This window comes from Aphelocoma coerulescens, chromosome 26 (genome assembly GCF_041296385.1).
Source record: "Aphelocoma coerulescens isolate FSJ_1873_10779 chromosome 26, UR_Acoe_1.0, whole genome shotgun sequence".
Classification (NCBI taxonomy): domain Eukaryota; kingdom Metazoa; phylum Chordata; class Aves; order Passeriformes; family Corvidae; genus Aphelocoma; species Aphelocoma coerulescens.
Window position 1 is genome coordinate 1,176,033 of NC_091039.1, and position 23,152 is coordinate 1,199,184.

The following is a 23,152-nucleotide window of genomic DNA, read 5'->3' on the forward strand; positions in this document are numbered from 1 at the left end:
TCCATCCATGTGGGGGACCCTATCCCCCTTCGCCTCCCGAGGGGGCATGGAGGTGGAAGTCAAAGTTCCGCTGCCCCCGCCACGTGTGCACCCCTACCCCAGCCCGAGGTACCCACTCCCACGTGTGTGACACCCGCGCACACCCCCACACCCTCCCTCCACCCATTTTGGGTGCCCACGCTCCGCTCCCCGCACCCCCTACGCGTGGCCCCCTCCAGCCCCGTGTGCCCACACACACGAAGCCCTTGTACAAACCCCACTCCTGTATTTGGTATTTTTGGGTGCTCGGTATGGGGAGGACACGGGGGGGGGCCACGGGTGGGGACACACGTACAAAAGCCGTAACGAAGCTCCGGTCCGAAGCGGGTCCCTAAGGCCACTTTGGGGGGCACGGGGGGGTGGGTCGTGGGTACCCCGCCTTCCCTTCACAGCTGCCTGGGGGCAGGGCGTCTGTGGGTGCCCCCTGCCCCGTCACAGCTCCCGGGAGGGCTGGGGGATGCGAGTGTGTCCCCCGTCCTCTTACAGCTCCCGATCGGTGCTGCTGGATGAGGTCTTGAGCGGGACCGAGTCGAATCCATCCGGCATCCGCTGTGGGGTGGGGAAACTGAGGCCCGGAGCCCTCCTGTGGTGGGGAAACTGAGGCCCGGAGCCCCCCGGGGTGGGGAAACTGAGGCACAGAGTCCCCCGGGCTGCGGGAACTGAGGCACTGACCATCCTCAAATCCCACCCCCATGGCTTCTCTGGTGGCTACTCCAGAGTTGTGCACCCCCCCCCCCCGGCCCGCCCCGCTCACCTTGGCCGTCAGGGCTTTAAGTTTTCCAAAAAGTGACATTTCGGTGGCAAAGAGCAGCTCGTCCTCCGCGTCCTCCCCCTCCATGATGGCGCAGCTGTCGGGAGACGTCGCCTCGCTCTCCCGGGCCGCCGCGTCCATCACCAGCTTGGAATATTTGTATTCCAACCTGGGAATGCAGGCGGTGCCATCACCCCCCCGTGACAGTGCTAGCCCCCGTGTCCCCAAAGCCCGCCGCCAATTGCTCACTTTTGAGTCTTTTTCCAGAAATAAGCGGCGAGCGCGGCCAGCAAGACAGCCATGCATGTCCCAGTGGAAATTCCCAGTTTTAGCCAAAAATCCACGCTCCGGCACGCCTGGATCACCTGTGGCGGCAGCGCGTCCCCGCCGTGGCACAGCCGGGGCTCCCGCCACACGTAGGTGGTTTTCTGGTGGGGGGAAAGGGGGGTCAGGAGCCGCGGGAGCCGCAGCCCAGCCCAGGGCACGGGGCGGTACCTGAACGCCGCCGATACAGGCGCCGACGATGGGGCGGTGGTGGAAGCTGGAGCAGCGGGGGCATCCCTCGGCCGTCACCCACAGGAAATGGAAGGTGCAGCCGTCGCAGGTGCCCTCAGGGCATTTGCTGGGGAGGGGCAAAACGGGGGGGCTCAGGTGGCGGTGACACCCCAAAGTGGGGAATACAGCCAAGGTGACAACCCAGGGTGGGGACACCATGACAGCGGTATCCCCAAAGTGAAGCACCCCAAGGAAGTGCCTACCCATGACAGCAGGAGACCTTGGGGGTCCCATAACTTCCCCCGGGGTCTCCTTTGTTCCACTGCCAACCTGAGTACAACGCAGGATGCCAATGACACAGCCAGGATGATGCCTCAGGGTGAGGGACTCTGACACTGTGTCAATGGCGTCCCCAAAGCAAAGTACCTCAGGGACATGCCCACCCATGAGAGCAGGAGATGTTTGGGTCACCCAAATCACTCCTTGGGGTCCCCAGTGTTCCCTCCCCACCTGGGGACAGCCAGGGTGCCAGTGCCAAGGCGCAGGGGGTCACAGCGCAGGCGGATGGTGGTGGCCCGGCCACCACTGCAGGGCTGTGTCATGTCGTTGGACCTGCCAGGGAACATGGGGGGTCAGGAGGACAGTGGGGGCACTGTGTGGGTGTCACCTCCCTGTCACCTGCCTGCACCTGAAGAAGAAGATGATGTCAGGCAGGTCAGGGTGGCTGGGGGGGAAGAGCTCTGGGGGAGACACAATGCCGTCCAGCACGGAGCTGGTGGTGACACCTGCGGGGAGAGAGGGATGTCTCCAGTCCCACTGGGGTGTGTCCCAGTGTCCTAGTGCCACCAGAGTGTCCCTGTCCTACTAGGGTGTCCCAGTCCCACAGAGAGTCCCAGTCCTACTAGGGTGTCTCAAGTCCCACCAGGGTGTTCCAGTTCCACTGAGGAATCCCAGTCCCACTGAGGAATCCCAGTCCCACCAGGGTGTCCCAGTCCCACCCGTGTGTCCCATTCCCTCTGCAGTGTATCCCAATCCCACTGAGGTATACCGGTGACAATGTCCCAATCCCAAACAAGGTGCCCCTGTAGTGTCCCAGTTCCACCAGGGTGTATTTCAGTCCCATTGGGGTGTCCCTGTGCCACCAGGGTATCCCAGTGCTGCTGAAATATCCTAGTGCCAGTGTCCCAGTCCCAGCAGAGCGTCCCAGTCCCAGCAGAGCGTCCCAATCCCACCAGGGTACCCCACTCCCAGTGCCACTGAGGTGTCCCAGTCCCACCAGGGTGTGCTGCTCCCTGTCCCACCCATGTGTCTGAGTCCCACCAGGGCATCCCAGTGCTACTGGAGTAGGCTACTCCCTGTCCCACCCATGTGTCCCAGTGCCACTGAGATGTCCTGGCCCCTGTCCTGCCAGGGTGTCACACCTCAACCAGGTGTCCCACTCTCAGTGCCAACAGGGTGTCCCAGTCCCTGTCCCACACGTGTCCCAGTCCCAACGGAGTGTCCCAGTGGTAGTGTCCCAGTGCCACCAAGGTGTTCCATTGTCTCTCTCGCCCATGTGTCTCAGTGACCCTGAGTGGCCCCCTCACCCAGCAGGTGGTCGCCCAGGCTGACGGGCTGAGAAGACACAGCTGTGCGGGCACCGGTGATGTCAGGGGGCACCAGAATGGCCTGGCACACGTAAGAGGTGACCACACGGGCAGCGTCCCCCCGACCTGCCGTCACATTGTCAGCACACGAGGCCATCTTCCTGCCCTGTGGGGACACACATGACACACGTGCGTGGGGTGGCAATGTGTGTGCAAGGGACAGGTGTTTGTGTGTGCAGGTGTGGCTGCACAAGTGTCCACATGTGTCTGCACGAGTGTTCATGTGTGTCTGTCTGCACAGCTGTGCAGGCGTGTGTGTGACTGTGCACGTGACTGCACAAGAGAGTGTGTGTGTGCAGGTATGGCTGCATGTACACCCGTGTTTGCACACCTGTGTGTGTGTGTGTTTGCATACATGTCCTCGTGCTTGCATGCCTATGAGCACATATGCATGTGTGCCCATGTCTGCCCACCTGCATGCCCCTGTCCCATCCACGTGCACAGGTGTGTGCCCATGTTCACCCATCCACATGCCCATGTGTACGTGTGTGTTCCCGAGTCCTCCTGCCCATGCGTGCCCAAGTGTGCCCACCTGTGTTCCTGTGCCCACCCTCCTGAGTACCCACCCATGTGCCCATATTTGTACTCATGTGCCCGTGTGTGCACACGCACCCCCACGCGTGCTCACGTTCGCACTTGTGCACCCGTGACCACCCACCCGTGTGCCCAGGTGTGTTCCCATACATGCATGCGTGTTCCTGTGCCCTCCTGTCTGTGTGTGCCCATGTGTGCACCTGCGTTCCTGTGCCTGTGTTTGTACCTGTGTGCCCGTGCCCAGGTGGGACCTGCCTTCCCAGGTGTGTTCCCATGTCTGCATGTATGTTTCCATGGCCTCCTGCCCACGTGTGCCCACTCTCCTGAGTGCCCACCATGTGCCCATGGTTGCACTTGTGTGCCCACGCCCACGTCCTGCATGTCCGGGCACATTCCCATGTGTGCACACGTGTTTGCCCGCGCGGGTCTCACCTGGTGCCCGCAGGGGCTGAGGCGGAAGTGGTGGCTGTAGCGCAGCCCCTTGGGGGTGAAGCTGGGCCCGGTGCCCACCCCAGCACCCATGCCCAGAGCCGGGAACTCAAAGTGCAGCATCCGGCCTGGCAGCGCCAGTACCAGGCTGCAGTTGTTGTAGCATAGTGATCGCAGCTGGGAACAGGGACAGGGGGTTCAGGGATGGCCACGGCACCCACTGGGGACACTCTTGTGGGGACTGTGGAGAGCTGGCACCACCCTCAGAGACAGCAGGGCCATGGTGACACCCACCAGGGTCACTCACTGCCACCCACCAGTGTCAGATAGTGTCACCCATCTGGGGTGGCTGGGAGGGGCTGGTGTCTTCTCACTGGGGACAGCTGGGGGGCTGGCATTACCCACCCAGTATTAGACACTGTCACCCACCCTGGATGGCCACAGGGCTGGTGTCACCTCCCTGGAGATGGCCAAGGCAGGCATCACCCAGCCAGGGTCAGACACTGTCATCCATACTGCCACCCATCTTGTCACCCATCCAGAATGGCTGTAAGGGCCTGGTGTCACCTCCATGGGGACACAGTGTCATGCACCCAGGATGACTGGGGGGGCCGGTGTCACCCACCCGTAATGCTATCCCCCTCCTGGTGCTGGCCAGTGCTACCATCTGGGACATCCTGGATGTGGGGGAGGCTGGGGTCACTCCTCTGGGGCCCATTGGCATCACCCATGGGGACATTTAAGGACACTTGGACCCCCTGCCCCTCCCAGTCACCTGATTGCTGTGTGTGCCAGGGCCGCAGGGCTGGCAGGTGGGTGTCCCGTCGGAGGGGTGACCCCGCAGGTAGGTGCCAGGCGGGCAGGGCTGGCAGGTGCCCGAGCCGGGGTCCACAGCACTGCCAGGGGAACATGGGGTGCAGGACCCAGCGGGCTGGGGGGCACAACGGCGGCAGAAGGAGGCCACCCCCCCCTGCACGTTGGTGACGTTGACACTGTACAGCTTGGCCACATCACTGGTGAACCGCCGGCCCTGGCACCGAGAGCACCATCACCATCACCCTCCCGACCCCCACTGGCCCCCCAAATTGGGGGCCCTCCAGCCCTCCCAAAGCAGGGCCCCCCGCCCCTCACCGCTTCGTGGTAGGGGGTGCGCTGGAAGGCCCAGGTGAAGCTCATGGTCGCGTTCTTCTCCACCACGTAGGTGTAGGATTGTTTCCCTGTGGAGCCTGTCCACGTCTCCACTGGAGTGTTGGTGCGGGAATTGACACCCTGCAGCGACAGGGGGAGGGTGGCACCCAAATTCACTGTGTCCCCCCCAAACTGCTGTGTCCCCCCACTCACCACCATAAAGTAGAGTTCACAGCCAACGCTGCACAGCGTCTCAAAGACGAAGGTGATCCTGGCCACCTCCCTGCTCTCTGTGTCCTCCAGCACTGGGCTCGGAGGGCTGGGGACAGCGTGGGGACACTGCTAGCTCTGCCCCATGGCTGTGTCCCCCCTGTTCCCTGGGGACACCCTGGTGGTGGTCCCCACCTCACCTGAAGCCAGGGACCACCAGCGTGAGGATCATGAAGTCGCTGTCAGATGCTCCAGCTGCCGTGTAAATGTAGTCCCCGGCTACCTCCCAGCCTGCAGGGATGAAGTGACGCTCAGAGGGGTCCCTGGCAGTCCCCCGGCAGGGGACAGGGAAGGGACAACCCTCTGCCACTACCTGCGATGCCCTTGTACTCGAAGTTGATGCCGCTGAGCACAGTGGTCTCCATGTTGGGGGGCAGCACGTTCCACCACTTGTACTCCAAGCCCAGCGCCGGCTCAGTGCCTGCTGGGCAGCTGAGGCAGGCTGGGGACAGGAGGCAACAGCCCTGCACAAGAGTGGCAGCCACCTCCCCCTCTGTCAGCTTGAGGTGCCCTGCTTGCCCCTTGAGGCCAGTGATGGGGACAAGAGGGGGCAGCCCGGCACTAGGGTGGTACCACACTCCCCTCCCTGCAGCTTGGGGTGTCCTGGTCACCACCCCTTGGGGACAATGATGGAGACAGGAGAGGACAGCTTTGTACTGAGGTGGCACCCAGCTTCCCTTGGCAGCTCCAAGGACCCCAGTTACTTCTTGGGGCCAATAACTGGGATGTTCTCACCGGATACATAGGGACAGCGCTTGCACTAGGGTGGTACCACCTTCCTCTCTGTCAGCTCGGGGTGCCATGGTCACCCCTTAGGAGCAATGATGGGGACAGGATGAGACAACCCTGCACTGAGGTGGCACTCACCTCCCCCTGGCAGCCCTGGGGACCCCAGTTAGTCCTTGGGGACAATGATGGAGGTGTCCTTATTGGAGCCATGGAGACAAGAGGGGACAACCCTGCACCGGAGTGGCACCCACCTTCCCCCGGCAGCTCGGGGTGCCCCAGTCACACTCTGGGGACAATGACAGGGCCGCCTTACCGGAGCCGTTGGAGTAGGAGCCATAGGGACAGGGCTGGCAGGTGCTGCCATTGCCTTTGGCGAAGCCAGGGTTGCAGGGTGGGCACCGGGTCTTGACCCCCGAGGGTGGCAGCCGGGCCGCCTGCGGCAGCTCCTCACTGCAGATCTTGGGCTCTGCCCACTTGTACATCAGCTGGGTCTGCCGCGGGAGCGGGTGAGCCGGGGGGGACACCGGAGGACAGGGGGACCACCCCGGGGTGCCCCCGCATTACCTCCCCGCCGGCGTCACAGGCCGTGTGGGTGTAGAAGAAATCCTTGTCCGTGCAGGGGGGGCGGGGCTTGCAGGACCCCGAGCCGGGCTCTGCCGAGGGGGGACACGGCGGGTGAGCCAGCACGGCCCGGGGACCCCAGCGCTGCTCCCACCACGCGGGGCATCCTCGTCTTCCCTCCCAGCCAAGGGGTAGTGGGTGCTCCCTACTCCCCACATCACCTCTACCTGCTCCAAGGACACCCAGACAGGGAAGAGTGGAGGGACATAGGGACCCCTAAGGGTGTCAGCCCTAGGTGGGAGGACCCCCAGTGGAGGCATCGGGCTCACAAGGGTACTCCAACACTGTCCCCACCTTGCCAAGTGTCCTTGTCCTCCCTGTCCCTACCATCACCTCTCCCTCCCGCAGGGCAACCCCTGCAGTGCAAAGTGGGAGAACAAGAGGAACCCCAAGGCTCGTGGGTAGGGACGTCCTGACGTTCTCTCACTGGAGTAGGCATCAGGCTCACAAGGGGACCCCAATGCTGCCACATGGGGTGTCCATGTCCCCACTCCCAACCAAGGGATAGCAGGTCATCCCTGTCTCCCGCACCACCTTCCCCAGGGGTACCCCCGCAGTGGGGGAACAGGAGGACCCCTAAGGGTAGCAGCTCTGGGTGAGGGACACTTGGGTGTCTTCTGTCACTGGTGGAGGTGTCAGATTCGTGAACGGACTCCAACACTGTCCCCACTTTGTGGGGTATCCATGTCCCTGACTCACTATGGGAAAACAGGTCCTCCCTGCTCCCCACATCACCTCTCCCTCCCCCAGGGCCACCTCTGCAGCACAGAGTGCGGGAACAAAGGGACCCCTAAGGGTGTCCCCTCTCACCAGCACAGGTGTCAGGTTTGTGAGGGGCCCCAACACTGTCCCCACCAGAGGATGTCAGGTCACCCCTACTCCCCACATCATCCCTCCCTTTCTCAGGGGCAGATACTAGAGGGACAGCTCTGGGAGGGGGTACCCCCGGGTGTCCCTTCTCACCGGCGTAGGTATCGGGGTCACAGGGCTGGCAGGCGGTGGCCCCTTTGCCAGAGAAGGTGTCGGCGGGACAGGGCTGGCAGGCGGTTGAGCCGGCGGTGGGGGCGAAGGTGCCGGGTTTGCAGGGGAAACACTCGGAGGTGAAGGCCACCCCTGGGAGCGGGAGGGGGTTCAGGTAGCGCAGAGGGGGGTGCGCGACCCCTGAGACTCCCCTTCCTGCCCCCACCCACCTGTAATGCCGATGTTCCTCACCAGCACCGGTTTAGGCACCTTGGACCAGACGGAGAAGGCGGTGGTCCGCCAGTACAGCACGTTGTTCCCGCGACTCAGCTCCACCTGGGAGAGGGATCCCACGGGGCTGGGTAATCCCACTGCCAGGGGTGGGTTTGGCACCATGGGTGGGGGTCCCGCTGCCGAGGAGGGGGCTGGAACCAGTGGAGGGGGGTGTGTGGCACCCCCGTCTGTCACCACCCACCGCCCCCTCCGCAGCCTCGTGGAGCATCTACTTCCCAGGGGCGGGGCAAGAGACGCCAGGGGAACACCGAGGGACCTCCCCCCCGTGTCACCTCCCTCCCCCCCCGTGTCACCTCCCCCCCCGTGTCACCTCCCCCCCCCCGTGTCACCTCCCTCCGGACACTCACGCTGTGGAATTCCCAGCCTTTCTCTGTCGTCCGCATCCAGCGGGACTCCTCCACCGTGGGCTGGCACTGGTCGTTCTGCACCTGCAGGGAGAGTGCCAGGGACCCCATGTTTACAGGGACCCCGCATGTCCCCAGGGACACCCCCCATGCTCCCAGGGACCCTTCCATATTCCTAGGCACCCCTCCTCATGTCTCCATGAACCACTGCCATGTCCCCAGGGGCTCCCCTCATGTCACCAGGGTCCACTCTCGTGTTCCCAGGGACCCCTCCATGTCTGCAAGGACCCCTCCCATATACCCAGGGTCCCTTTCCCCATGTTCCCAGAGACCCCTGTCACGTCACCAGAGATCCCCTCAGGGACTCCTCCCATGTCTCCAGGATCCCCTGCCATGTCCCCAGGGAGGCACATCATGTCCCCAGGGACCCCTAAGGAGTGCCCAGGGGCCCACTCAGGTCACAAGGGACTTTTCCCATGTCCCTAGAGACCCCTTCATGCCATCAAGGACCCCGTCCCATATCCCCATGGACCCCTCCATGTCCCAAGAGACCCCTCCCATGTCCCCAAGGACCCTCCCATGTCCCCGGGGACCCACACCCTCCACCCCTGCCCCCTGTCACCCACGAAGAACTCGAAGACGATGCTGCTGTCAGGGTAGATGTACTCGAAGGTGACAGTCCCCGACTGCTTGAGGCTCACAGCATACATGAGGGTGGCCGTGCACTCATCCGTGTTGGAGGCCACGTAGTCCCCCAGTGGCACCCATGTTGACCTGGGGCGAGTGACATGGCCCCGGGGACTCTGTCACCACTCTCAACCCCATGGGAGGCAGGACAGGGATTGTAGGGACAGCTGGGAGGGTCCCCAGGAAGCAGGAGGGAAATGAGGGGCACAGGGGCTTGGGGACAGCTTGGGGACATGGCAAGGTGTGGTGGCTAGACATGTATCCCTGGGGAGAATCCCCTGCCCTGCTGAGAGCTATGTGGACTGCAAGGAGAGCAGAGTGGGGTCCCCCCATTCTGGGAATGTGGCTGGATGAGGAACATGCTGCTGGGAGTAGGGAATGGCTGAGAGGGGCATCAATGGGGCAGTGCAGTGGTGCCAGTAAAACCAAGGGTTTGGTGGTTGTTGGTACAACTTGGAGGGTTTCAAGGTTGTTGGTACCATGAGGAGGGTTCAGAGGCTTCCAGTACAACTGGGATAGTTTGGTGGTCGTTGGCATAACCAGGGGGGTTTGGTGGCTGTTGGTACAACTGGGAGGGTTTGGTGGCTATCGGTACATCTGGGAGGGTTTCATCAGAGGATTGCTGGTACAACTGGGAGGGCTCAACAGCTGCTGGTACAACTGGGAGGGTTCAGAGGCTGTGGTAAAACCAGGAAGATTTAGAGGCTGCTGGTACAACCAGCTGGTAGGAGGTTTAATGGCTGTGGAACAACTGGGAGGGTCTGGTGGCTGCCAGCACAACTGAAAGAGCTCAGAGGTTGCCAGTGAGGATCAAAGGGCTGTGGTGGTAAATAAAGGCACTGGCTGGTGCCACAGGGGTGTGGAGACCCCCATGGGTGCTGTGGGGACCTCCACAGGTGCTCTGTCTTTGAGTGTTGCTATGGGGGTCCCATGGGGTTGGGATCCTGCCACTGCTGTGGGGGTGACGCTGCTGGGTGTTCCCTTGCTGTGATCAGGGTGCCCTGCTAGTGTCACCTCCCAGGCAGGATGACAGAAGGGGACGGGGTGTTGGGGCAACAGGGTGTTATGGATGCACAGGGGTGTCACAGCACCCATCCTGCTCGCTGTGCCCTGCACCCAGTCCTAACATGCTGGGTGCCCACGTGCTGGTGTCACAGCCAGTGACACAGTGACTCACGCTGTGCAGTTCTCTGCCGCATCGCCAAAGCCGTCATCCACCTCCAGGTTGGTGGCCACGTTGGCGAAGCCATGGGGCACCTCGTCCCACTCATCGAAGCGGACGCCAGTGCCCAGTGAGTAGGTGCCCGCAGCGCAGGGCCGGCACATCTGTGCCTGCATCTCCAGGAACTCACCCGCCTTGCAGGAGAATGCTGCCAATGGAGACAGGGGGGCATGGGGCCTGGAGGGTCGCCCCCCAGCACCCCTGGTGCTGCTACAGTCTCATCACCCTCAGCTCCACATTTCCAAGAGCTCCCAGCTGGTGGAGGTATTGGGATTCTCCATTCTGACCACTCCACAAAGGCAACCCTCCCCCCCCCCATCCATGAGTTTTGGCACCTGACACCCAGCTCTGCCCAATCCAGGCAGGATGTAACCCTCTGCCATGGAGCTGGGGCATCCCCGAGGTTTGGGGGGGTGTGTTTGGGATTCTCATCCTGCTCACCCCATCCTGGTGATTGAGCTTGTGTGAGGGGGATTCTCATCTCACTCAACCTATCCCAGTGGAGATTTCCATCCCAGTGTATGTGGTGGGATTCCCATGGCTCTCATTCCATTTGGTGACTGTGTGTATGATTCCCATCCCATCCTTGTGCAAGTGTGTGTGTGATTTCCATCCCTCTTATCCCATCCTAGTACTTGTATGTGTGGGATTCCCATCCCATCCTATCCCAGTATGAGAGCGGGATTTCCATCTCTCTCATCCCATTCTGGTGAGTGACTTTGTGTGAGGGGGATTCTCATCTTGCTCATCCTGTCCTGGTGCGTGTGTGGGGTGAGGGGATTTCCATCCCAGTGTCTGTGATTCCCATCCCTCTCATCCCATTCCATGACTGTACGTGTGATTCCCATCCCATCCTATCCATGTGTGCATGTGATTCCCATCTGGCTCATCCCATCCCAATGCCTGTGTGTGATTTCCATCCCTCTCATCCCATCCCAGGGAGTCCGTGTGTGTGATTCCTATTCCATGCCGTCTCAGTGTTTGTAGTTCCTCTGCCATCCATCCTAGGGGAATTCCCATCCCGCTGATCCCATTCCATCCCTCCTGTTGCTGCCTGCACCGGAGCCGACAACGGCTGTGCTTGTCTCCCCGCTCTCTCCCTCCCCTTGCCCTCATTTCCCACCCCTGTCATTCCCACCCCCCAAACCTGACCCCGTCCCATTCCTGGTGGAAATCTCACAGCACGCAGTGCCCCTGACAGGGTCGGGCAGGCCGGTGCAGAGTCCAGGCGTGTGTGGCACAGCCACCCTCCAGCGCGAGCCTGAGCTGTCACATGCCGTGTACTCGTAGTGGTACTCGGACTGCAGGAGACAGAGAGGGAACGTGGTGGGGAGCTGCACCCCGAGACCCCCGGGCTGCCTCCACACCCTGTGCCCCCCGAGAGGGGCTGGGCCTGGCACCTGGGCCCAGCTGTGCCTTGAAGGGATGGTTTTGAGTTAAGGTGTGGCAACATCCGGCGGTGCCCAGGGCCTGGTAAAAGGGGCTTGGGAGGGTGCTCCGAGTGGGGGAGTATTGTGGCGAGGGGGGCAGTATGGGGGGATGCTGGGAAATGTGGGTGCTGTGGGTGGGGGGGTGATTTGGGTGCGGGGGTGCTGTGGCAGGGGGTGCTCAGGGTGGGGTCGCCCAGGGTGGGGGACCCTGGGCCATAGGGATGCTGGAGGTGGGGGGCTGCCTGGCTGGGGCAGTCTGGGGGACTGCTGCAGGCAGCACTTCAGGTAACGACCCCCCCACCCCAGGACGTGTTCCCTCAGAGCGCTGTGGGGTCACCCAGGATCTCCCCAACAGCCCACAGCACAAGATAGCCTCAGAGCAGCGACAGCCCTGCACCCCCTCCCGGGGTGAACCCCCGGGGCCCCCCATGTTCCTGGCAGCACATGGCACTGTCACACCCCTCGGTGTGCCTTGGCATGGCTGTGACACCCTTCGCCCATCAAACAGCTGCGGCGCAACCCGGATATGGTGTGGGAGCACCCCGGGCATGGGGGCGAGCACAGGGGGGTGTAGGGGGAACTGGGAAGTGCTGGGGACAGCAGGGGCACCATGACCCCCTCCATCCTGCCAGCTGCACCAGGCTGGGGCTGGCTGAAGGCTGGCGAGGTGATGCCAGGGACAGACAGCGTGGGCAGGGTGAAGGCCACATCTGGCGGTGGTGCTGGGGTTTGGGGTACAGTGGGAGCTCTCCACCTCACACAGCAGCTCTGGGGTGTCAGAGCCGGTGCTGTGGCTTCATGCTCCCAGCGGCTGCTGGAGCGTGGCAGGTTGATGAGAAAACAACTGCTTTGATGTTCCCATCAGCTGGAAGCGCGGCAATGGGGGGGAAAGAGGGGGTGGGGGGGTGTGGAGGGGAAAGAGGGATTGGAGAGGGAAAAGGGGGGTGGAGAAGGAAAAGGGGGAACAGGGTGTGCCTGCAGCACTCCCTGCCCATGTACAGGCAGCACGGAGCCCCCCCGGCCCTGGGATGGGGACACAGAGGAGGGTCCCCACCACCGTGGGGGTACCTAAAGGGTCACCCCAACTTTCAGCAGCCCTGAACTACCACATTGCTCTCAGTCCCTAGGGGTTCCCTTGGGGAGAGGGTATTTTTTCTCTCTTCCCAAACTTTTCCAGGTTTTTATTTAATCTAGATAAATTGACCTAATTCAGCCCCAGGGTGGCTCTGGAGGCGGAGGGCACCCCAAACTGCCACTGTCACTCTGCTTTGGCCAGGGGAGGGAAAAGGGCTGTCCCTAGTGAAGGACAGGGGACACCCCCTCTGGGGGACTGATCCCTCCTGGGGCAGGTGCCAGCCCCAGTCTATTGTTTCCAGCTCCGGATCATGGAACAAGATAAAAAAATAATTGGATCACGGCAAAAAAAAATTCCTGGCCCAGATTAAAGGCAGCCGCAGCTCTGAGGAGGGGGGAGGAAAATGGGGGGTGGGGGGTACGACCCAGGGAGGGCATTTGGGGGTTCACCCACTGTCCCCAAGGCAAACAGATCCTGGTGAGTGACATATCCCCCCTAGTTTTTCTTCACAGGATACTTTGGCCACCGTGTGCTGGGCTGGGAATGGCACGTGGCACGTGGGATTGTCCCCCCGCTCCTTGTCGCCCCCCCCTAGCAGCACTCAGGGAGGGTTTGGGGAGACCCCAATGGGTCTGAGGGGGAGGGATTTGGGGACAATGATGGGACGGCGCCAGTTGGGGTCCCCAAGGAGACGCTCGGGGACTGGCTGAGCCCCTGGGAGTGAAGACCCCTCCCCGGGCCCCCAGAGGGTCGGCCAGTCCCTCTCCGCTATAGGAGACACCCCACCCCCGGTGCCACCGGGATCCCCGACCCCTACCTGTCCCCTCCTTGTCCCACCCATCCCATAGGGACCGGCCTCCCCGTGCTCCGGGACGCCGTTTCATCTCCGGGGTGTGCGGGGGGAATTTGGGGGTGATGGTGTGTTACCAGTTGCCCTCCCCCCCCGCCATTCCCGGTGCCTGTACCTCCTTGCAGACGTGTAGCTGCTCCCCGGTGCGTGCCGGTGACACGGTGACAGCCAGACACAGCACCAGCGGCATCCACCGGGCTCCGGTACCGGCCATGGCGGCGGCAACGGCGGCGGCAACGGCGGCGGCTCGGCCGGTGCGAGCACCGGAGCCGCGGCCCCGCCCCCGCCAACGGCCCGGCCCCCGCGCACCTGCCGCCACCTGCCCCCGCCCCCGGGAACGGCACCGGGAACGGCACCCCCGGGAACGGCACCCCCGGGAACGGCACCCCCGGGAACGGCACCCCCGGGAACGGCACGGGGCATCGCCCCAGGGAACGGGAACGGGCAGTGGATCGCGAATAGAACCCCTTGGAATGGCAGCCGGCATCGCCTCCGGGAACGCTTGCCATGAGAACGGCACTGGGAATCGGCACCGGGAATGTTATTCACGGGAATGGCACCGCGGATCGGTATGGGATATAGACACACGGGAATTGAACTCCTGGGAACGGCACCGGCAGGGTTATACCCGCGGATGGAACCGGGAACAGGATCCCGGGAATGGCGCCGGGCATCGGCACTGGGAGCGTTATCCATGAGAACTGCACCGGGAACCCCATCATCCCTGGGAGTGTATCCCCGGAAACAGGACAGGGAATGTAATCCCGGAACGTGCTCCCGGGAACGGCATCGGGAATTTATCCCTGGGAACAGAATTGGGAATGTTATTCCAGGAACAGCACTGGGACCGTCTCGGAGCATCACGCCCCCGGGAACAGCCCCGCTTCCCGCTCCCCCGGCTCTGGGGAAGGACCGGGACATGGCAGGGGGGGTCGCACCCCGGAGCTGCCTCCACCCCATGGGGGACTGTGTCCCACCCATGTGCCCCACAGGGCACGTCCTCCCAGAGCTGGGCCAGCCCCAGTGCACTGGGTACAGGACAGGGGACACGTGCAGCTGCGTGGTCCGGACATGGGGGACACGAGGGACATAGCGGGTACAGGGGACATAGGAACACGAGGGACACAAGAACATCGGGGGCACAGGGACACTGGGCACAGAGCTGATACAGGGACACAGGACAAAGGGAATACAGGAGACATGGGAACATGGGGGACACGGGATAGAGGGGATATTGGAACGTGAGGGACGTGGGGGACACAGAGGAACACAACTGATATGGGACTAACAGAGGGACACTGGGTACACAGCTGATATGGGAACACAAGGAGATGGGGGACATATGGGGACATGAAGGATACAGGCAACATGGGAACATGAGGGACATAGCTGATAGAGATGGGGAAGGTGGCACATGGGGGTCACAGTCACAAGGGGACATAGGGGAATACAGGAGGACATGGGGAACAGAGTTGCTAAGGTGACACAGAGGTCCCAACTCTGGTGGCACACCCTGTGGGTTGGGGAACACAAGTGACACCTGTCCATCTGTGCTGGCACAGGGATGCCAGCAGGTACCATGGGCATGGGGGACACAGCCACAGGGAGGGGTCATGCCTGTCCCCATGGCAGCATGGGCACAACCCCAGGTGTACTGGGCCACAGCTGGAGACAGTGGCATGGAGTGGCCGTGCCCCACAGCATCTGCAGTGTCACCTTGGCAGATGAAGCCTGCCAGGCACCATTAAGCTGGTGAGCTCCCTCTCTGAGTGTTCTCACAGCAGGGTCACCATCAGCATCCACCACAACTGCTTCTCCCAGTAGTGCCAGAATTACTGCTGTCCCCTCATCACCACCATGGCCTTGCCATCACCCCAGCTGTCCCCTTTTCACCTCTGTGGCTATCCTCTTGTCACCACTGTGTCACCCCTTGGTCACCACCCCACCGTCCCCTTGTCACCACCATGGACATCCTCTTGCTACTACCACAGTTGTCCTCCTGTTATCACCACGGCTGTCCTCTCATTACCAGCACAATCGTCCTCGTCTCCACCGTGGGTGTCCCCCGGTTACCATCACAGCTTTGTCAGCACCACGGCTGTCCTTCTTGTTACCACGGCCATCCCCCAGTCATCACCGTGGTTGTCCCCTTGTGGCCATCGTCTTGTCACCACCACGGCTGTGCCCATCACCACACACCCAATAAAACAGAGAGGCCACGCTTGTGGTGTCACACACAACGTGTTGCACGGGACTCACAGGTCTCATGAGAGTCCCCAGTGTCCTGCGGGGCTAGCAGGGCCCGTGCCCAGCTCACACACTTGGCAAGGTGCCAGCAGAGCCTCGTGCAGAGCCTTTGTGCCGCACACAACTGCAAAGCCCGGCGAACGACTCCCAGCGTGGCACGGAGCCTGCAAGGCCCGCCGGGCTGCAGCAGCCCCGGCAAAGCCCGCACGGAGCCTGCTGCCGCCTCCCCGCACGGCCCGGGCCGGGACTGTGCCGGGACTGTGCCGGCGCCGGGGCTGCGGACGAGGGCGCGGGTCAGAATCGCAGGGCGCTCAGCGGCCGCGGCCTCGCCTATCTGATCGACTCATCCCGCCCGGCCCTGCCGCACAGCGCCCGGGGGCTTCGCGGCGTCTTCTTCTCACCTCGGCCCGGCGGGGCCCGGCCGATCGAATAAGATCAACGTGTAGGGGGAGGGGAGCGGGCGCCTCAGCCACGCACACGGACACCCCACGCACACGCACACACACACACAGACACGCACACGCAAACACACGCACACGCGCGCACACAGACGCGCACCCGACACACACGCGCGCACACCCGACACGCGCACCCGACACGCGCACGCGCCCACCCGCGCCACCGCCACCACTTCCGGTCCTGCCCTTTGTACAGCGCGGCCGCGGAGCACGACGGGAAGGCGAGGCGGCGCTGTGGCGCCCCCGCCGGCCGGAGGAGCGCCCTGCACCCTCCCCGCGCCCCACGGGCACCGCCGGGCACCCGCACCGGGCACCCGCACCGGGCACCCGCACCGGGAACGGCACCGCCGGGCACCCCCACCGGGCACCCCCACCGGGCACCCGCACCGGGCACCCGCACCGGGCACCCGCACCGGGAACGGCACCGCCGGGCACCCCCACCGGGCGGCACTGCCGGGCACCCCCACCGGGCACCCCCACCGGGAACAGCACCGCCGGGCCAGGAGGCTCCACTCAGCAATTCCGCACCCCACGGCCCCGCCAGGGCACCCACAGGGGAGTCCGCGCTTGATTTGCACAAATCCTCCCCACCCCAGGACCCCCATAACCATGGGAGCCCTCCAACCCACAGGAGCCAGCCTCCAAGGACCTCCTCACACACACACACCCAACGGGACCCCCACCCCACACCACAGCATCCTCGGACAGGGCAGCAGCCTCACAGAACCCCCCTTTCCCACAGGAACCCCCATCCCGCAGGAAACATCCCCACAGTACCTCCCTGGCAGGGCGCCAGCCCCACAGGACCCCTCCAAAACCCCACAGAAGGCCTGCCCCGCCCCACAGGACCCCCAAGCCAGTGCTGCCACAGAGGAACCCCCACTTTATTTGCATGTGGTGGTCCAGTATTTACAACCCGGGGGGGGTCACACCCCCCCCCTGCAGAGGGAGACCCCCCTGAGGGCCCTCATGCTGCAGGGGCGTGGGAAGATCCCACTGATGCAGGGGGCCCTGTGTGGGCCCCACAGTCTGCCATGGTCCCACCACCAGGACCCTGCTCGGCATCAAGAGAAGGGGCTCACGGGGCAGAGCTGGGTCCCCCAGCCACAGGGATCCCTTCACCCACTTCTCCACAGAATTAACAGGAAATCCTTTTCCAACAGTCTAAAGGTGCCCTGGTGGCCCCCACAGTTGCCCTCGGTGGGTTCAAGGAGGGTGATGGGCCATGATGGTCCCCAGGCTGCCACACGCAGGATACAGGCTGCTGCCAGGGGCAGGACCTGGGGTGGTTCAGGGTCAGTACTGGGGTCTCCAGGGTCGGTATCAGGGTCTCCAGGGTCAGCAATGGGGTCTCTGGTTGGTACTGGGACACTGGGGTCAGTACTGGGGTCTCTGGTCCATACTGGGGTCTCTGGAATCAGTCACAGGATCTCTTGTCAGTCCCAGGGTCTCTCTCTCAGGTCACCAGCAGGCCTCCACGTGGTCACTTCCCCACAAGGACGTAGAAGGCCATGAGAAGACAGGACACAGACACAGCCACGTGCAGGCGGGTCCCAATCACAGCAGCTGCAGGTAGGACGGAGTGGGGTGAGACCGCGTGTCCCCATCCCAGATCCATCCTGAATCCCCGTGAGCCCATCCCAGACTCCATGTTCCCATCCCAGATTTCCTGTGAGCCCATCCCAGACCCCCTGTTCCTATTCCCAATCCCTGTGTCCCCATCCCAGAGCCCTGTATCCCCATCTCAGAAGCCAGTGTTCCCATCCTGGACCCAATGCTCCTGTCCCAGACCCGAACTCAGTGATCGCAGCATCCCCATCCTGTACCCCAGTGTTCCCAGTACCCCATCCCAGACCCCAGGATCCCATCGCAACCCCAGTATTCCCAATGTCTTCATCCCAGATCCCAGAGTTCCCAGTGCCCCCACCCTGTGCCCCAGCGTTCTCAGTGCTCACAGTGTTCCAAGTGCCCCCATCCCAGTCTTCCCAGCACCCCTGCACCAAACCCCAGTGTCCCCAGTGTCCCTCACCCTTGTGGCAGACTCCCCAGACCCCCCTGCGCTCGGACAGGAGCCAGGTGCGCAGTCGGGGCACCTTCCGCAGGTAGGCACAAGTGCAAACCAGTAGCAGCCCGAACACCAGGAGCCCGTCCAGGGAGTAAACTGCGGGGAGGGAGGTCGGGGGGGGGTCAGGGGGCACTCCGGGTCCCTGCTCAGCCCCCCCCGCCCACACTCCATGGGAACAACCTCCCAGCTCTGCCCCTATGGGGGGGATGCAGACTTCCCAGTATCCCTCCCGAAGACCCTCAGGCCGCCCCGTACCCCGCCCCCAAAGGGACACGGTCTCCAATCGCCTCCCAAAAGCTCCTCCCAGTCCTCCCCCACCTCAGCCCATCCAGTCCCCCCCGGCCCCCCCGGCACCTCAGCGCTCTCCCCACGGCGCCCCGTCAGCCCCCCCGCCTTCGGAACCCCCAAAGCCCCATTCCCCCTCCCCCCCCCCCCGTTAGTCTTTGAGGCCCCGGACCCACTCGGATCCGCCCGGACTCCCCGGGCCCCTCCGTTCCCCAGTTCCCACCACCAGTCATGGCGGCCCCCCGGCCCTCCCGTCGCCCCACAGCCCCTCGCTCCCCCGTTCCCAGCATGGGCTCCGCCGGCCCCCGGCTCTCCCCAGGGCCCCCTCGGCTGCCCCGGGCCCCGCTCCCACCGTTGGTCATGGCGGCCCCGGACCCCCCCGGGCCCCCGCGGCGCCAACGCGACAGCGGAAGCGGCCGACAGGCACGGCCAGCCGAGCGCCGACCCGCCCGACGCGGACCCTGAGGAGCAGGCGGCCTCAATCGAGCGCCTATTGAAGGAGGTGCGTGTGCCGCCCCAGTATGGCCCAGTATGGCCCAGTATGGCCCCGTATGGCCCAGTATGGCCCCGTATGGCCCAGTATGGCCCAGTATGGCCCAGTGCCCGCCCAGCGCTGCTGGCGCCCCGTCCGCCCTGGAGCTGCTGGTGCGCTCAGCCGTGTGTGACCAGTCCCCATTTCAGTGCCCCAGAGACGCCTCGGTATTCCCAGTAACCCCACCGTGCACCCAGACCCCATTCCAGTCCTCCCAGTAACCCACAAGTAATCCCCAGTCCTTCCAGTAACCCCCCAATGCAACCAGACCCCAGTGAAACCCGGATTCCCCGGTAACTCAATCTCCCCATAACCCCCAGCATCCAGTGCTCATCCCAGCCCACAGTAAGCCCCAGTCCTCCCAGTAACCCTCCGTCCTCCCAGTATCCCAGTACCACCCAAGTGCAACTGGTCTCCATTCCAGCCCTCAGTGAGTTCCAGTCCTCCCAGTAACCCCCCAGTGCAATCTGACCCCCAGGTTCCCCTGTAATTCCCAGTCTAAACCTAAGGCCCCCTCTCCAAGCACCAGTCCCCATCCCAGCTCTTCCAGTAACTTCCAGGCCCCCCAGTAATCCCAGGTCTCCCAATATACCCCAGTGCCTCCAGTATCCCAGTCCTTCCAGTAACCCCAGTCTCCCAGTAACATCATGTGTCACCCAATCACCATCCCAGTATCCCCCATAAGCCTCCCAGTTGACCCCCAGTGCACCCAGTACCTCCCTGCACCCCCCGTCATTCCCAGTGCACCCAGTCCCCAACTCAGTTTCTCCAGTAACCCTCAGCTCCCACAGTAACCCACACAATCCAGCAGTCCCAGTGCACCCAGCACCAGCGTTTCCAGTGCTGCCAGTGCTCACAGCAATCCCCAGTGCCCCCAGGGTTCTCAGTGCCCACCAGTGGCCCCTGTGGTCCCTGTGTTTCCAGTGCCCCCAGCAGTCCCAGTGCCCCCAGCAGACCTCAGCGCCCCAAGTTGTCCCAGTCTTCCCAGTGACCCCAGTACCCACAGGGTTCCCAGTGCCTCCAGTGGCCCGAATGTTCCCACAGTGGTCCTGGTGCTCCCAGTAGTCCCCAGTGCTCCCACTGTTCCCAGGGCCCCCAGTGCCCCAGTGCCCCCAGCAGTCCCAGTGCTCCCAGCAGTCCCAGTGCTCCCAGCAAACCCAGTGCTCTTAATGTCCCTAAGTGTTCCCAGTGCCCTCAGTCAACCTAGTGCTCCCCCAGAGGGTCTGGTGCTCCCAGTGCCCCCGGCAGACTCCGGTGCCCCCAGTGGTCCCAGTACCCCTACAGACCCAGTGGTCCCAGTACTCCCAGTGTTCCCAAGGTACCCAGCATCAGTGTTCCCAGTGCCACCACTGAGTCTGGTGCCCCCAGCACATCCAGTGCACCCATAGTGGTCCCAGTTCCCCTCAGTGCTTCCAGTGCCCCCAGCAGACTCCAGTGTCCAGAGTGGGACTGGTGACCCCAGTGCCCCCAGGAGCAGCCGTGGGCACAGTGCCAGCAGCCCAGCACCAGACATCTGTCACCATCTCCTCAACCCAGTCAGGGCTAATCCCAGGGCTTAGTGCCTCTTGCTGATAGGAGAAAGGCCACCGTCACTCCACCGTCACTGGCACCGTCACTGGCACTGGAAGGGCACAGCGATGATCCGCTGGTTCTGTGGGGCCGGCCCCGGCTGTGCTCCTGCACCCCCAGCCCCCAGGGTGCAGGAACAAGGAGAGCTGGCACTGAGGACATGGAGGCTTTCACAGAGCGAGAGGGTGAGTAGGATGCCAGGGGGACAAGGACACCCGTGCTGGGGGTGGCAGGGGACAACAGGGGCCACGCCAAGACGCATCCCCAGGGCCAACGTCTGCCTGTCCTCTGGTGTTTAGCCTGGGGACCCCTCACCCTCTTTAGGGTCTTACGTGTTCTGTTCAGATCTAACATGGAGAATTTCCATTCTCCTGCTCCCACCAAGGCCAGCTGCAGCTCCCAGCGGGAGGGACATCAGGGGTTGATTTGGTCCCCACTAGTGACAACTTTGTCTTTGCCTTTCTCAGGATGATGACAAAGCCTCGAGGAGCAGCGCGGTGCTGGGTGGGTGCTGGGACTAGGGCATGGGGCTGTGGGACCCAGGGGAATGGGGATGGGGGGTAATGGATACCCCAAGGACAATGGGGATGCCAGGGGTGATGGAGACACAGGGGCAATGGGAACCTGGATGTTATGGGGACCAGGGAGTGGTGGGAATCCAAAGGGTGATGGGAACCTGGGGTCCTCAGGAGCAATGGGGAACAGACTTCCAGGGACAATGGGGACACTGAAGGCGATAGAGACCCCAAGGACTAATGAAGACCCTGAGGGATGATTAACACCCCAGGGGTGATGGGGACCCCAGGGACAGTGAGGACTTGAAGGTTATGGGGACACCCAGGACAATGGGGACACCTGGAGTGTTGGGAACCCCAAGGGTGAAGGGGACACAGGGACACTGGGACACTAGGGTGGATCTTGGAGTGAGGGAGACCCCAGGGACAATAGGGAAGCTGGGGGTGACAGGGATCCCAAGAAGTAATGAGGACCCTGAGGGATGATTAACACCCCAGGGGTGATGGGGACCCCAGGGACAATGAGGACCCCAAGGGATGACAGGAACCTGAGAGGTGATGGGTGCCTGATGGGTGGTGGGTACACCAGGGATAAGGAGGACCCTAAGGGGTGATGGGAGGATATGAGGACCACAGGGTGGCCTGGGACAGGGACACTTGTACACAGGGACCCTTGGGGTGCTGGGGGCAGCATGTGAGGACTCCAGGCTATGTCACCACAAGACTCCAGGGGCTGGGGGACACAGGGCTGGTGTCCAGGATCTCACCCTGTGCTAGCATGTGGCTCCTCCCCACCCGCCGGTGACCTTATCCCAGGTTGTCCCACCCCTTGTGGTGACCCCATCCCCCCATGACCCCCTCCCCGGTGACCCTTTCCCACTGGTGACTTCATGTGTCTGGCGACCCACCCCCTGGTGCTCCCATTCCCCACTGATCCCCCTACCCCTCCAGAAGGTGACAGGAGCGATGTTCTCTCCCTGGACCTGGCCCCTGATGGCCACAGGGGCCTCATTCATCCTAAGAAGGTGCCAAACCCGATACGGGAGTCCCGGAGCCACCGGGACCTGCACCGGGAGCTGCTCTTCAGCCACAGCAGGTGGGCATAGGGACGGGCCTGCCTCCAGCTGGGTGGCTGGGTGGGGTGGCCGGTTGAAGTCTGTCATCCCCACAGGGGGATCCTGCCCCGGCACAGGGCCGAGCTCCCGCGGGTGCTGGAGAGCCTCCGGCTGAGGCAGCTGCGGGAGGAGCTGCGGGGGCCCCCGTCCGACCTGGAGCAGCAGCTCAGGAAGCGCCACCAGAGACTTGAGGAGGTCTGTGATGTCTCTTTGTCCTTGTCCTTCTGTCCCAGCCTCCGTCCCTGCATCCAGGCCAACCCTCCTGCCTTCGCCTCACCATCATACATCCATTCATCCACCTGTGTATCCATCCACCATCCATCCATGTACCCATGAATCCATCCTCCCATCCAACCTCCATGCATCCATGTATCCATGTATCCATCCATCCATCCATCCATCCCTCCCTCCATCCATCCATCCATCCATCCATCCATCCATCCATCCATCCATCCATCCATCCATCCTCCCCATGCCCATCCAGCTACCTATCCATGTCCTTCCCTGGGCACAGCCAGGTGCTGATCAGGCTGTTGGGGCAGTTGGGCTGAGTAATATCCAGGCAACTTGGTGGGTGGCTGAGGGAAGTTGGACGGAGTGGACACAGGTCAAGGGATGGCCAACAGTGACCCGCTCATGGTGACAGCTGAGGAAATACCTGGCTCAGGAGACAGCCGGGTCATGGGGAGGGCTGGGGGGATCCCAACCAGGCCCCATGGCTGCCCCTCCTGCAGCACGAGCGGGAGGTGGCTGGGCCAGAGCCGGACCCTCGCCCCGAGTTCCTGCTGGTGAGGGACAGCCTGCGGAAGATGAAGCTGGAGGAGGCGGGTGCCCGGCAGACGTGAGCAGAAGCCAGCCCAGC

At 63.2% G+C, this 23,152-nt stretch overlaps 3 protein-coding genes and 1 non-coding gene across 5 annotated transcripts; 1 reads left to right on the forward strand and 3 right to left on the reverse strand.

Moving 5' to 3' along the window:
• Positions 1-245: 245 nt before the first annotated feature.
• Positions 246-13,718, reverse strand: ELAPOR1 (endosome-lysosome associated apoptosis and autophagy regulator 1). Of its 2 annotated transcripts, none has more exons than XM_068995754.1 (22): positions 13,620-13,718; positions 11,330-11,450; positions 10,105-10,297; positions 8,867-9,014; positions 8,244-8,324; positions 7,833-7,938; positions 7,606-7,755; positions 6,586-6,674; positions 6,335-6,512; positions 5,606-5,734; positions 5,433-5,523; positions 5,236-5,341; positions 5,026-5,163; positions 4,670-4,924; positions 3,898-4,071; positions 2,872-3,037; positions 1,974-2,070; positions 1,796-1,897; positions 1,286-1,412; positions 1,040-1,218; positions 794-959; positions 246-588 (listed from the first exon to the last, which is right to left on the reverse strand). In XM_068995754.1, the coding sequence occupies exons 1-22, from the start codon at positions 13,716-13,718 to the stop codon at positions 520-522; spliced, it is 2,964 nt and encodes a 987-aa protein (XP_068851855.1). In that variant the 3' UTR covers positions 246-519. The 2 variants fall into 2 exon arrangements, with proteins under 2 accessions (XP_068851855.1, XP_068851854.1); XM_068995753.1 differs by having other exon boundaries at positions 246-636.
• A 2,322-nt stretch (positions 13,719-16,040) lies between these two features.
• Positions 16,041-16,338, reverse strand: LOC138099064 (small Cajal body-specific RNA 2). The gene has a single exon (XR_011146680.1). It is a non-coding gene; the product is annotated as a small Cajal body-specific RNA 2 (non-coding RNA).
• Positions 16,339-17,072: 734 nt separating this feature from the next.
• Positions 17,073-19,017, reverse strand: TMEM167B (transmembrane protein 167B). Its single transcript, XM_068995695.1, has 3 exons — positions 18,912-19,017; positions 18,239-18,370; positions 17,073-17,775 (listed from the first exon to the last, which is right to left on the reverse strand). Exons 1-3 carry the CDS (start codon positions 18,919-18,921, stop codon positions 17,693-17,695), a joined length of 225 nt encoding a protein of 74 aa, XP_068851796.1. The 5' UTR covers positions 18,922-19,017; the 3' UTR covers positions 17,073-17,692.
• A 1,711-nt stretch (positions 19,018-20,728) lies between these two features.
• Positions 20,729-23,135, forward strand: LOC138098807 (protein FAM107B-like). Its single transcript, XM_068995642.1, has 5 exons — positions 20,729-20,845; positions 21,128-21,164; positions 22,127-22,271; positions 22,347-22,485; positions 23,025-23,135. Exons 1-5 carry the CDS (start codon positions 20,729-20,731, stop codon positions 23,133-23,135), a joined length of 549 nt encoding a protein of 182 aa, XP_068851743.1.
• The last annotated feature ends 17 nt before the right edge of the window (positions 23,136-23,152 follow it).